This window comes from Squalius cephalus, assembly GCF_949319135.1.
Source record: "Squalius cephalus genome assembly, chromosome: 14".
Classification (NCBI taxonomy): Eukaryota; Metazoa; Chordata; class Actinopteri; order Cypriniformes; family Leuciscidae; genus Squalius; species Squalius cephalus.
The window spans coordinates 27,569,655-27,582,068 of record NC_137135.1 but is presented as its reverse complement, the minus strand read 5'-3'; the positions used below and the strand labels follow the sequence as shown (position 1 = coordinate 27,582,068).

Sequence of the window (12,414 nt, the reverse complement as noted above, 5' to 3'; positions counted from 1 at the left end):
AAATTCATATACATATATATAGTTTTTTTTTTCTCCTACAGGCTATTTTTTTATGTCCCAGGGTCATAAAAACTGACAGATTTAACCTTTTTTTTTTTTTTTTTTTTTTTTTTCACAATTGTCTTGGAAACTGTTTATTTTATTTTATAGATATATTTCATTTTATTTCACCATGCATTCATTATTTATTTTTTGGCACTTTTTAAATGGCTTTTGTCTATAGATTTTACTCTTATCCCAGAGCCAGACTACTGGCTTGAACTATGAAAATCCATTATTAAATTAAATTATTAGTTTAAAAGTATCTAAACAAAAAGTAAAATAAACATAAGCCATTTCAATATTTAGTGTGTGAAAATATCCTAGTTTACACACATTTCACCTGTCAACAACTTTTTCACCCATAAAGTTTATTCAAAAGTTGTTTTCCATGGTGTTTTATTTGCAATCAAGCTTTTTAATTGTATTGTTGTGTGCATTAAGGACACATAAAAAGCTAGCTTTGAAATTAGCTTTAACCAGACTAAGGAGATTCCAAAATGACATTTCCATCACAAAGTAAATGATGATGTGATGAAAATGACATGGTTATGACAGTTTTTTCTTTTATGCATGTATATCCTCTATTGAACATAAAATCCTATGAAGAATCATATGACGAATCCCCTATATTTTAATATTCTAATGATTGGCTAGACACATTTAAACACATCCTAAAGCACAGCTATGAAGCAGTATAGTGATGGAGGGAGAGGAAAAGACAGATGCTTTCATTTTCACTTCGCTTTTAGTTTTTCCTCAGCATGTTGCGGTGTTGAGCGATGGTGGTGAACAAGGGATGGAAAGACGGACAAAAAAAAGAAGAGACGGGAAAAGAGTGAAACAAGCAAAAACCGATTCAGAGAGTAGGAAAAGCATACAGAAGATGAAAGAAGTGGGGAGAGAGAGCGAGAGAATGTGAAAGAGTGTGGTCATGTGATGGCGCTGTGCTCTCCCGCCAGCCTCTTTTCTTGTTGATCCTCCAGAGACCATCTGTGCTGAGGGCATTGATTAGAGTGGCTCTGGCGGGATTACATCTTTGCCGTTGCCATGCCAACTAATCAGCTGACGCTCCCACCCCCCCCAATCCCCCTTCCTCTCCCTTCCTCCTCCTCATCCTCCGGTTGCCCCAGCAACAGAACATTGGGGCTATGAGTAGCGCAGCTCTAAATTCAGGAAAATGTTTTTCTCATCCTGTTTTTTTAGTAATTGCTAATGGTTTATGACCTCTGCATGTATTCAGCATTTTGTTGTTTTGTTTTTGTGTTAGCTCGTCTCAAGTATTTCCATTTCGTTGTCCTTCAGTTCAGGTACACAACATAAACACCTTTTATTAGGAAATAGCTTTGAAACTCTGAAAAGTCGAACTACTCTGACATAATATCTGAATTGACGGTATAAATCTCACCTGCGTTTATGTGATGCATTCTGAAACTCTCTGAGTTTGCGTTTTTCTCTAAACTTATTTCATCACGATGAGAGAGACATTTAACACAAAGGACATATCAGCATATAAAGACTGTAGTCTTTGAAGACATCATAGATTTCTCAATGTTTGCATTCTCAGGTGTGTACGGAGGGCAGGTTGATTCTGGAGTTCGCCTTCGATGATCTGATGAGGATCAAGACGTGGCACTTCAACATCAGACAGTATCGGGAACTCATCCCACGGAGCATTCTAGCCATGCACGTGAGTTTGATATCATCACTCCATCCTAGGGCTGTCCTACACATGGTTTGGTTGGAGGTGTGTGTGCAGTATATCAGTTGTTTTGCAAAGCTATTCATTTTATAAAATTTAGTTTAACGGTTTTTGATCTTTGTTTCCTTTCTTATGATTTTTTATATTTTTTAAAGGCTCTCATTCTTATCAAGATGACATTTATTTGATCGAAAATACAGTAAAAACAGTAATAATGTGAAATATTACTACAATTTAAAAATGTTTAAAATTAAACGGTGTAAAACGGAACTGATAACATAGATTTACATATGGCATAAACTAGGATTTTCTTTTTTTTAATTGTTTATTATGAGACATCAAAGCTGCCTTGGATGGAAAATATATTTTTAAAAAGTACAATCAAAAAGTCAATTGAGTTAAACCTAACTCTTAATGACTCTGCTTTTTAAGCAATATATTTAGCTTTAAATCACATTTGAGTTTTAACTCATCACTCCCCCTTGTAGATTCAGAGATAGTGTAGTTTTAGAAAGTTTGTTCACAGCAACTTATAAAATTCACATGCTCTTAAATTGGGCCCTTTGGGGCCATGTATTCTGGTGGAGAGGGAGAGAGAGTGAATGAGGGAGAAAGGGCTTTGAAAGATTTTTGACAAGGATAGTGCAAAAGTTACTGCAGCATGTTTGATCAACTCATTCTTGTACACATGGGTAAAGCTGCAAAGAATTGAGTCAAACTCATCTGATCAAGGCTAATGAGAATATGAGCACATTGGAGGACCCGTGTTTTAGATGCTCAAAGCGGACTGCGGTCTGGTTCCGGACCCTGGCCTGGTTACAACCAGACCATGAGACATACTGATAGCGGTAGCACCATTTAACCATTTCTAGAGTTCAATGTGAGAAACGCATTTAAAAAAAAAAAAACAGAGCAGTACACACCACAAGCGCTCAGGGTCGTTTATGGTAATGATTTTTAGGCGCTATATCCTTTTTATCGAGCCCTTTCCATTCTTTGCGTGTTGCTTCTCTCTACATCTAAATCGCCACTTATTTTAACAACAGTAGCAGAAACACGGTGAGCAGCAAAATAGATTGAAATTTTCTCTAAAACACTGCCGAAAATAAGAATGCAGCAAATACAATTATTTTTATCATATGATTCCGACCGTTTAAATAGACAAATTTTTTATAAGACTTTTTTCATCTACATTTAACATTATTAATCAATATTTCAATTGCATTTCATAATAAACAATGTTCTAATTGGGAGTTATTTGTTGATGGCAAGGAAACAACTAAAATTTAGAAATTACTAGAATTACTGTTTTCTGATCAAGATGAGTGTTTTGATTATTATGTACATTGCTTGTTTGTATTTTAGATACTCATTTTAAGCTAAATATAAAAATGGTCCTGACTTCAAGAGGAAAACTCTGAACCCCCATACAGTATACAGTATTTTCTGTCACATGACCTTCTGCCATACACACTGTAGTGTAAAAATAATAATAGCCTGATTGATAAAACATCTCATCTTACCTTTAAATAATTAAATCCAGTTAGATTTTTTTTTTTTTTTTACAAAGTACTACTGCTGTCAAGATGGAAATTTAGAACTATTCTACTAAATGTGTTGTCCAGACCTCCACTGGGAAGTAAATATAGAGACCGGACCACTTGGAAATATAATTGAATACCCCGGCTCTACTCTGCTAGTTTACACAGCCCGACCAATCAAGTGACAGGAGCTCAATGATTGGCTGATGTCATTGCTATGTCAATCATCTCATGCTGCTTCGCACAATTTACCTTGATGAATCTGGTCAATAATTTACCAGTAAGAACAAAAACTGCATTAGTTTGTAATTCATAGTGAAATTCACTATAACATTTCAATTTACATTTAGTCAATCAATATTAATTAGCAGCTGCAGCACACCCCTGATTCAATGCCCAAAATCTGAATCAAAAATGTATTCAGCGTAATCACTGTGATTCAGATAAATTGCATCACTAGAATCTCTACAGCACACAGAAATAACAGCTCTTCCAGTGTTACAACCACCATAGACACAGAGAAAGACACATGTCCCCCAATCCTCGCCCCTCAGATATTCAAAATATAGATCTGAATATAACCGTGAATATGTGGTCACATCTGGGGTCTCAGAAATGAAGCATTAGAAAAGCCATATGAGTTGCTTTTGGTCGATAACATGCTGTGGATTTTGGGGGGAGGTTGTATTAAGTGATAAGTTTCTTTCTTTTTTTGTCCACCTACAGGCACAAGACCCTCAAGTCCTGGAGCAGCTCTCGAAAAACATCACCCGCATGGGATTGACCAACTTCACCCTCAACTACCTCAGGGTAAGCAGAACAAAAATTATTTTGTTTAGTCTCTCTTACAGAAAAAGTATTGTGAAGAAACCATGGTCCATTGATGGTATCAGATGATAATTCTATGGTATTGTGGTATCTTGTATACCAGTGGTTCTCAACGAGAGGGTCAGGGACCACTAGGGGCCCTCAGCAAACATCCATCTATCCATCCATCTATCTATACCTATATATCTGTCTTTTTATATATCAATACAAAATCAAGACATGTTTTCTAAAACATTTTTAGAAAAAAAAAATGTATATATCTCTCTAAATAAGAGAGAAATACTGAAAATATCTTATATTGGGGAGGGGGAGGGGGTGGTGGGATATTAACAGAATGCCTTCAAGTCAAACAGACTGAGAACCACTGGTGTATACCATGGTATGTGTCCAAAAACTCATGATATTACCCTGGTAATTAAACATGGTAATTCCTTTAAACTTGTGTATGTTACTGTTATTCTTAGACTGTGCATAGATGAAAAATGTCATATAAAATATGTATGTAAATTTGTACACTTATATGTGACTAAATGTGTCTGAGTATGTGTGTGTGTTAACACTGCTCAGAATTTATTAGCCAGCTTCACAGTTGCTTTGTTTATTCTCGTCATTTCAGTGTGAGTGACAGCTCCGTTTTGCAAATGGGAGAACAAGAGAGGGAGAGAAAATGAATTGGATAGAGAGAATTAGCATAACATTAATGAGCGTTCCCGTTTGAGGTGCAGCATTGTGGGTTTCTCTCTGCACTGAGCTCGAGAAAACACAAAGTTGTTTATCGCGAGCTGCTGGGAGAAGCGAAGGAAAAAAGGCCATTTCAAGGTTTTCAGAACAGCCGTTTTTTCTTCCACTGAGTGTGTCTTTCTCAGTTGTTGTTGTTGCTCACATTAAACGCACAGTCTCACTTATAAACGCAGAGTTAAAATGCAGTGGAGCAGCCTAAGCTGAATTGTGAATTAAATTTGGATTATACGCAGCTCTTGTAACAGCAAGTCTATGCGCCCTCAGCTAAATCTGCACCTGTTTTTTTCACTGCACATGATCAGCCATGGTGCATATACATATACAGTAGTATATACCATCATGTATTTTATATATACCGTGTGTATATATATATATATATATATATATATATATATATATATATATATATATATATATATATATATATATATATATATATATATATATATATATACTGTCATATGTTCCCATTATTTAAAAAAAGCCTCAGACTCATTCGGCTCTGAAAGAAATTAATCATTCATAATTGTTTTGACTGACTTAATTGAGGGGTCAACCTCTGGGATTTTAGCAGTGCACTGCAATTCCCGTAAACAAGATCATTTTTCCTCTCTCAGGGGTAATTTCTCACGATCCTTGCATTGGCTTGCTGTAAAAATACCTTGTAAAAGTGACTCATTAGCATCGCTTGAAAAAACTGCATTTGTTTCAGCACGTTTATCAGTAGATCCACACTGAGGATGTTTCCTGTGCTCGGACGCAATAAGACAACTGTCCGGCGAGATGGACAAGGAAGCTTGTAGGTTTCCTCACATTCAGACTAGAAATAGCCCTGCTCTGTGGGCCCGGATCCAGAGATTGTTTCCCTGGACCTGTGGAAGTGAGAGGATACATCAGCGTTAGGATACGATCCTGTCAGTGGGAAATGATTTGTGTGTGTGTGCGTATCCGTGTGAATTTCAGGCCACCCGCTGTGTGATTTAAATGCTAATATTGTTAAATCTTTAAAATGGGTAAACTGACAGTAACTGATGATGTTTCATGTGTATGTTTATGTGTGTTTCTTCCAGTTGTGTGTCATTCTGGAGCCGATGCAAGAGTTAATGTCTCGACACAAGACCTACAACCTTAGCCCGAGAGACTGCCTAAAGACCTGTCTGTTCCAGAAGTGGCAAAGAATGGTGGCCCCTCCAGGTAACCGCAAATCACTGTCCACTGTATTACGGGACGGGGACGCTCCTAATGGCAGTAATTTGTGCTCTGATCGGATCCTCACGGATGTGTGTGTTTAATGTCATGGTCTTTGGGAATATAAGCTCTAATTCAGCTCTTCGGTGGGACCTATCAGGGAAAACGAATGGGAATTTTGTGGTTTTACATTCTTAGGTATAATACTAGAACAGACAACCTGCTAGTTTTAAAGTGACCCCAAAGTGTTTGGACACTTAAACCAAACTTTAAAAATTTATGAATGTCATAGCATAAAAAAAAAATTAAACAAAGTGTTTGTTGTAGTGTATTTAAAAAGCAATTAATTTATTAAGCAGAGAAAATGTATTAAATAAAATTAATTTATTAAGATTTTTTATCAAATATATAAAAAAAAATCTGAATTTATTATAATGAAGATCATAATATATTGTAATATAAATAAATTATTATGAGTATTATGAGGTTTTGTATTCTATTGAGAGATAGAATACATCAAAAAGATCAGTGTCAACTTAATAGAAAGAATAGTTTCTAGATTTTAGAATATTTTACACGTTCATAACATTTTTCATATTTCAGATAAAATGGGTCTTTATACTTGTAATTATAGAGTTGCCTTTTATCATTTAGACAATGTGTCCCTCACAAGGGAATATCATATGATTAGGTCATCATATGTAGGATTCCTTGGCATCCAAAAGTAAAAATATGTATATATACATTAGTGGTGGGCCGTTATCGGCGTTAACGCGCTGCGTTAACGCGAGACTCTTATCGCGCGATAAAAAAAATATCGCCGTTAATCTATTCTCCAAGTTGGGTTGGGAGCGTTGGGAGCTGGCTCAATCTACACAAGCTATGATGACGCAATCTACCCGCGGCCGCGAGGAACACCCGGCTGCAACGCATCATATTCGTCGTCATCTTAAGTAAACACGGCTGAAAGTGAAAGCTGGTGTAAAAGATCCGTGCAACATCCATTATTTGGACTTGGTTCGGATTTAAGCCGTCCGACGTAGACTGTGTGGTGTAACAGTTCGGTAAGTTAACACACGATCCAGTGTGATCCGTTCTACCACCTCAAATTCAAAACGAAACATATCACTGAATACCAGCGCGTATTATTCCCAATATATCTTAGTGAGTGGTGTAGCACATAATCTCTTTTTATTAAAAGCGCCCGATTTTAAGAATCGTTGTTGTGTTTCTTTTTAACTGAAAAGACATCAGTTAGACAATATTCTAATTTTAAATTTGGGGTTTCATAAGCTTCAAGCCATAATAAACATTAGACCTACTTAAGTCTCTGCAGCTAGTGTAAGTTACTTAAATTTTATTTATCTGCAAAATTATGTTGTATACTTACAGTTTTGCACAATATATGTTCTCAAAACTACATACACCCTTTCAAAAAAAATAAAAAAAATAAAAATACATTTAGCAGTTGTTTAGCAGGGTCTGTGTAACCTGTTCTGAAATGGTTTTATTATAATATCGTTATCGCAAGAGGCTGCAATGTATATCACAATATGGATTTTAGGCCATATCGCCCATCCCTAATTGATAGCCTATAGTAGTTGATAATAACATAGGCCTACCTAATGTTGCCTATGGACGGTAACAGTATAGTAGTAATCTTTACAGTCTATGAGTAGAACAGCTTTCTCAAGCAGTTTGTGATGCATTTTGGAAACAGGAGATGAGCCACTGGTCTAATGCGCCACCTGGCTTGAGAAACCCGTTCTCAAAGACTTACTTTTATAGTCATTATTTGGGTAGCACACATACTCTGAATGCCTTCGGCAGAATTCAAATGAGCCATTTTAATCTAGATTAATCTAGATTAATTTCAAAATTAATCTAGATTAATCTAGATTAAAAAAATTAATCTATGCCCACCTCTAATATACATACATACACAATATATTTGTGTGTGTGTGGGGCAAATAGTTAAGTCAAGTCACCTTCATTTATATAGCGCTTTTAACAATATTAATTGTTTCAAAGCAGCTGTACAGTGATAATAGGAAATTACAGTAACAGAGATTGTTTTGGCTTTACAGCAGCTCTAGTCAAGCTAAAGTTAGTTTTGATTGATTGATTCACTTCCATTGCGAAGATCATTAGTTATTAACTTAGGGGCTGCTAACACGACACCGTTCTAACAGAAATTATGTTGTCCGCCCATCCGCACCAAACAGTGCCTGGTGGCCGCATAGCCACGTGGTGACTCTGTACAGATAAAACGACAACGTTTTATCTGTACAGAGGTAAAGGGAAAGGAGGGAGGCCTTCACAGGGGAGAGCCTAGTTGACACTTCAGGACTGCGTTGTTGTCATGTCCAGGCGCAAGTCCTTCATCAGATCTGGATACAGCCTGGATCTGGCGGACTGCAGTTCCTATATTTATATTCTCCCTATAGTTTTTGGGGCTACTTTGGGACTACTGTCTAATGGAAACAGGATGGTCACAAGTCTTCTCTTTTTTTACATATCCTTTCTAAAATCTCTTAAAGTCCCCCTGTCAATAATTGTATTCCTCAAAACTCATCTTTGATCACCAAAATGACACTTTTTTTTTTTTTTTTTCCTGGTTAATTTTTTTTATTCATGCCTCAAAATAGCTTGAATGTAACTACACCCTTGCTTTATTTAGTATACGCGGATCCATGAATATGCTAATTAGCCCCGCCTCCCCTCACTCACACCAGCTCAGAGCTCCGAGATCCACTCGGTCAATTTTACTGTATAAACGCTGCACGATGGTAAGTGGAAATATGTGTCGCTCTCTACAACATCGGACACGTAACAGTAATTAATATGATTAGCCTTTTGCTTGACTACGTTATCAAACAGCTAATAATGTGTTGCTAATGTTACACAAACCATGTTCCCGTTTGCCATCTCGAGTCATACAGCTGCCTTCTAAAAATCAGCATCCTAACAAACGCTTTTAAGTTTAAAGTCGAAAAGAATCAGCAATGGTGCTGACTTATGAATTTGCACATGGTTTGTCTTGAACCATTTTAAAAACACCACATAGACATAGACAACATTAAAAAATTTGATTTTCACCACATGTGGATTTTAAATACACTGCATTTGGCAGATGACGAAGGGATTAGACATCAGTAGATATATCTTGTTTGATGCCTTTGTATGTTGCTTGCATGTTCCTCAGGGGGTCAAATCAATCAATGGCAATGATTTAAACTCGTCTTTAGAACACACAAAGGGTTTACTATACATTATGATCTAAACAGTGACAACATGACATGTATGAGACTGAAAACACATCCTTCATCCGCTCCCTGTGGATGAAACCCTGTACGACCCTCGTCCACTCGTTAGTCGTCAGCACTGGCCTTCTCACAATTCGTATCGAAGTGGATCTTCTGTAATTGTCGTTTCCTTATTAGCTTTGCTTCCCTCTTTCCTCCCATTCTTTTAAAATCTGGAGAGCATTTGTGTTCAGGAACAGGAAGGAAAGAAGGTTGCCTTTAAACACTGATAAGTACATTTTTGGCCCTTTTTTCGCATGTATATGTGTATGTGTGGAAATGAGTGCGTTTTAGTACGTCATTCACACACTTGCACTGATAAAAATACAAAAATAAAGGTTCTTCTCCAAAAAACCAAAACAATGTCCTTGTACAGTCTGTTTTGGATATGATGTGAAATCTATCATACACAAACAATGTGGACACATCTCCCTGTGTGTGGTCAGAAAGAACCTCTAAAATGCATTTTATTTGCAGGCATCATTGCATTCAAATTTACATTAATGACTAACAATGTGCCAAATATTAGTTATACTGAAATTAATAACAATACATGGCTGTACATCCCATTCTGTACAACATTAGCTAACTTTTATTTTTATGGATATTGTATATAGTTTAGGGTTAGGGTTATCTTATGCTCACCAAGGTTGCATTTATTTGATGAAAGATACAGTAAAAACAGTAATATTGTGAAATAATATGAAACATTTTAAAAATGTTCTTTTTTAATGGTTTAAATGTGATTTATTTCTGTTCAAATGTATTTTAAATATTATTTATTCCTGTACAGCTGATTTTTAAGCATCATTACTCCAGTTTTCAGTGTCACATGTTCCTACAGAAATCATTCTAATATGCTGCTCAAGAAACATGTATTGTTATTTTAAGAAATCTTATTATTATAAGTATTTAGTCCTAAATTTACAAAAAGTGTGTAAACTAATTTATGATAAAGATTTCTACATGTGCGAATAAAACAATTGTGCAATTAAAGTTATATATGTATTTATTTATTTTTTATTATTTTTATCAGCAGTCTTGCCATTTACATTTGCATGTCTTCTGGTCCTGGATATGCATAACTACTTAATTTATTAAGTATATAAAGTATTATCTGGAAAATAAATCTTGCTTTGGATATGGTTTCAGCTGGACATCCACAGAACTTCAAAACAGAAATGTTCCCTGCAAATCACAAAAAAGGTACTTGTCTCGTCTTCTGAATCATCTTTTAATAGGGAAACCTCATTCTGTGTGTAAATGGAAACCTATGAAAAACATTTTCCTCTCTGTTTGAATCATGAATGCTCAGCATAACAAGAGAGATATTGCTGGTGGATATTTCAGTAGTCGATATAAATAGGCAATTTGTTTGACTAAAACTTAATCAAAATTGTTTAGTTTCTTCATTAAAAGGTATTTTAAAACAGGTTACATAAATGTGTTACATAAGTTATCCAGGACTTATAAATCTCATTGCAAAGACTGTGATATTTAATGAAAGTAAACGGCATTTAGACATTAATGATATAAGTGTGCATGCATGGCTGCAGAGACTGCAGTGCGCACTGTTGAGCATTTATGCAAATGAAAGCAGAGGTTCTTTCTTACTAGTGCATGTCTTGGGAGATGTTTGAATGCTCTTTGAATCTCTCTCTCTCTCTCTCTCAAAAAAAGAAAAAAGCATGATGCATTTGTTTCCCTGTGTAATCGCCCATATGTGTTTGTGTGCTCTTATATGTTGGAAAAGTCTTTTTTCTTCCTCCGTGTGCATGCACTCGCATTGTGGCATGTTTGTGAGTGTGTGCGTTTGTCTTTTATTAATACTTCTCGTCTGTGTGTGCTTGTGTGTTTGGTGGAGAGCAGAGCCCACTCGACAGACCACGACCAAGAGAAGAAAGAGGAAGAACTCCGCCAGCAGTGCGTCTAACAGTAGCCTAGGCAACAGCGCTGGCGGCAAGAAACGCAGCCCTGCCAACAACTTCACTCTGGCCAGCCAGGTACCTGTAAGCATCAAATCTTCTTATTTACACACACACATTGCAACCATCCAAAATCCTTAATGCTATTTTGCTCTGATTGCTTTCCTAAGGATATGATTATAATTATGCTGTCAAAACACATATTAAGTGCCGCTTGTAGTTTTGATTTACAGCCAGTTGTTTGACAAGAACTCATTCCGTTGTATAGGGATAGTCCACTCAATAATGAAAAGTTCTGTCATTTTTACTCACCCACGTTATGTAAAACCCATATGAGTTGGTGAATTTTTTTTTTTTTTTTTTTTGAGAAAATTTATTTGCATAAAAAAAGTCTTAATTATTTGTTTTCCTTCAGCTCAGCTTTTTAGTTGTAAAAACGTTTTATTTTCAGTATCTGATACCAGTATCTAAAGAATGCTCAATATATAGCCTACTAAATACATATTATGATAAAATATATTATAAAAATATATACAAAATAAATATATGATAAAAAATGTGAAAATATAATTGCTGAAATTGAATAAACATTTTATATGCACAGTATTTAAACAATGTGCATTATAAACAGTTTGCGTGTGTGTGTGTGTGTGTGTGTGTGTGTGTGTGTGTGTGTGTGTGTGTGTGTGTGTGTGTGTGTGTGTGTGTGTGTGTGTGTGTGTGTGTGTGTGTGTGTGTGTGTGTGTGTGTGTGTGTGTGTGTGTGTGTGTGTGTGTGTGTGTGTGTGTGTGTGTGTGTGTGTGTGTGTGTGCTGGTAAACCCCACAAAGTTGGCAATATCCGAAATCCTTGTCCTTGTGGGGACATTTTTTGGTCCCCATGAGGAAAACAGCTTATAAATCATACTAAATTATGTTTTTTCAAAATGTAAAAATGCATACAGTTTTCTGTGATGGGTAGGTTCATGGGTAGGGTTAGTGTTGGGGATAGAGTATAAATCATATATATATATATATATATATATATATATATATATATATATATATATATATATATATACACAATGAAAATCATATACAGTATATATACACAATGAAAACTAATGATGAATAGGGCTCTCAAGTTCCAAAATTACATAAAAAGTAC

At 35.8% G+C, this 12,414-nt stretch overlaps 1 protein-coding gene across 2 annotated transcripts in view; it reads left to right on the top strand.

Moving 5' to 3' along the window:
• Nucleotides 1-12,414, top strand: part of ldb2a (LIM domain binding 2a) — a 57,793-nt gene that overhangs the window by 38,425 nt on the left and 6,954 nt on the right. The window contains exons 4-8 of one of the 2 annotated variants that reach the window (XM_079892400.1): nucleotides 1,607-1,729; nucleotides 4,009-4,092; nucleotides 5,922-6,045; nucleotides 10,497-10,550; nucleotides 11,214-11,353. In XM_079892400.1, the coding sequence (XP_079748526.1) occupies nucleotides 1,607-1,729; nucleotides 4,009-4,092; nucleotides 5,922-6,045; nucleotides 10,497-10,550; nucleotides 11,214-11,353 (525 nt within the window). The remainder of the gene's footprint in view (nucleotides 1-1,606; nucleotides 1,730-4,008; nucleotides 4,093-5,921; nucleotides 6,046-10,496; nucleotides 10,551-11,213; nucleotides 11,354-12,414) is intronic. The other variant, XM_079892401.1, reaches the window with a different exon arrangement.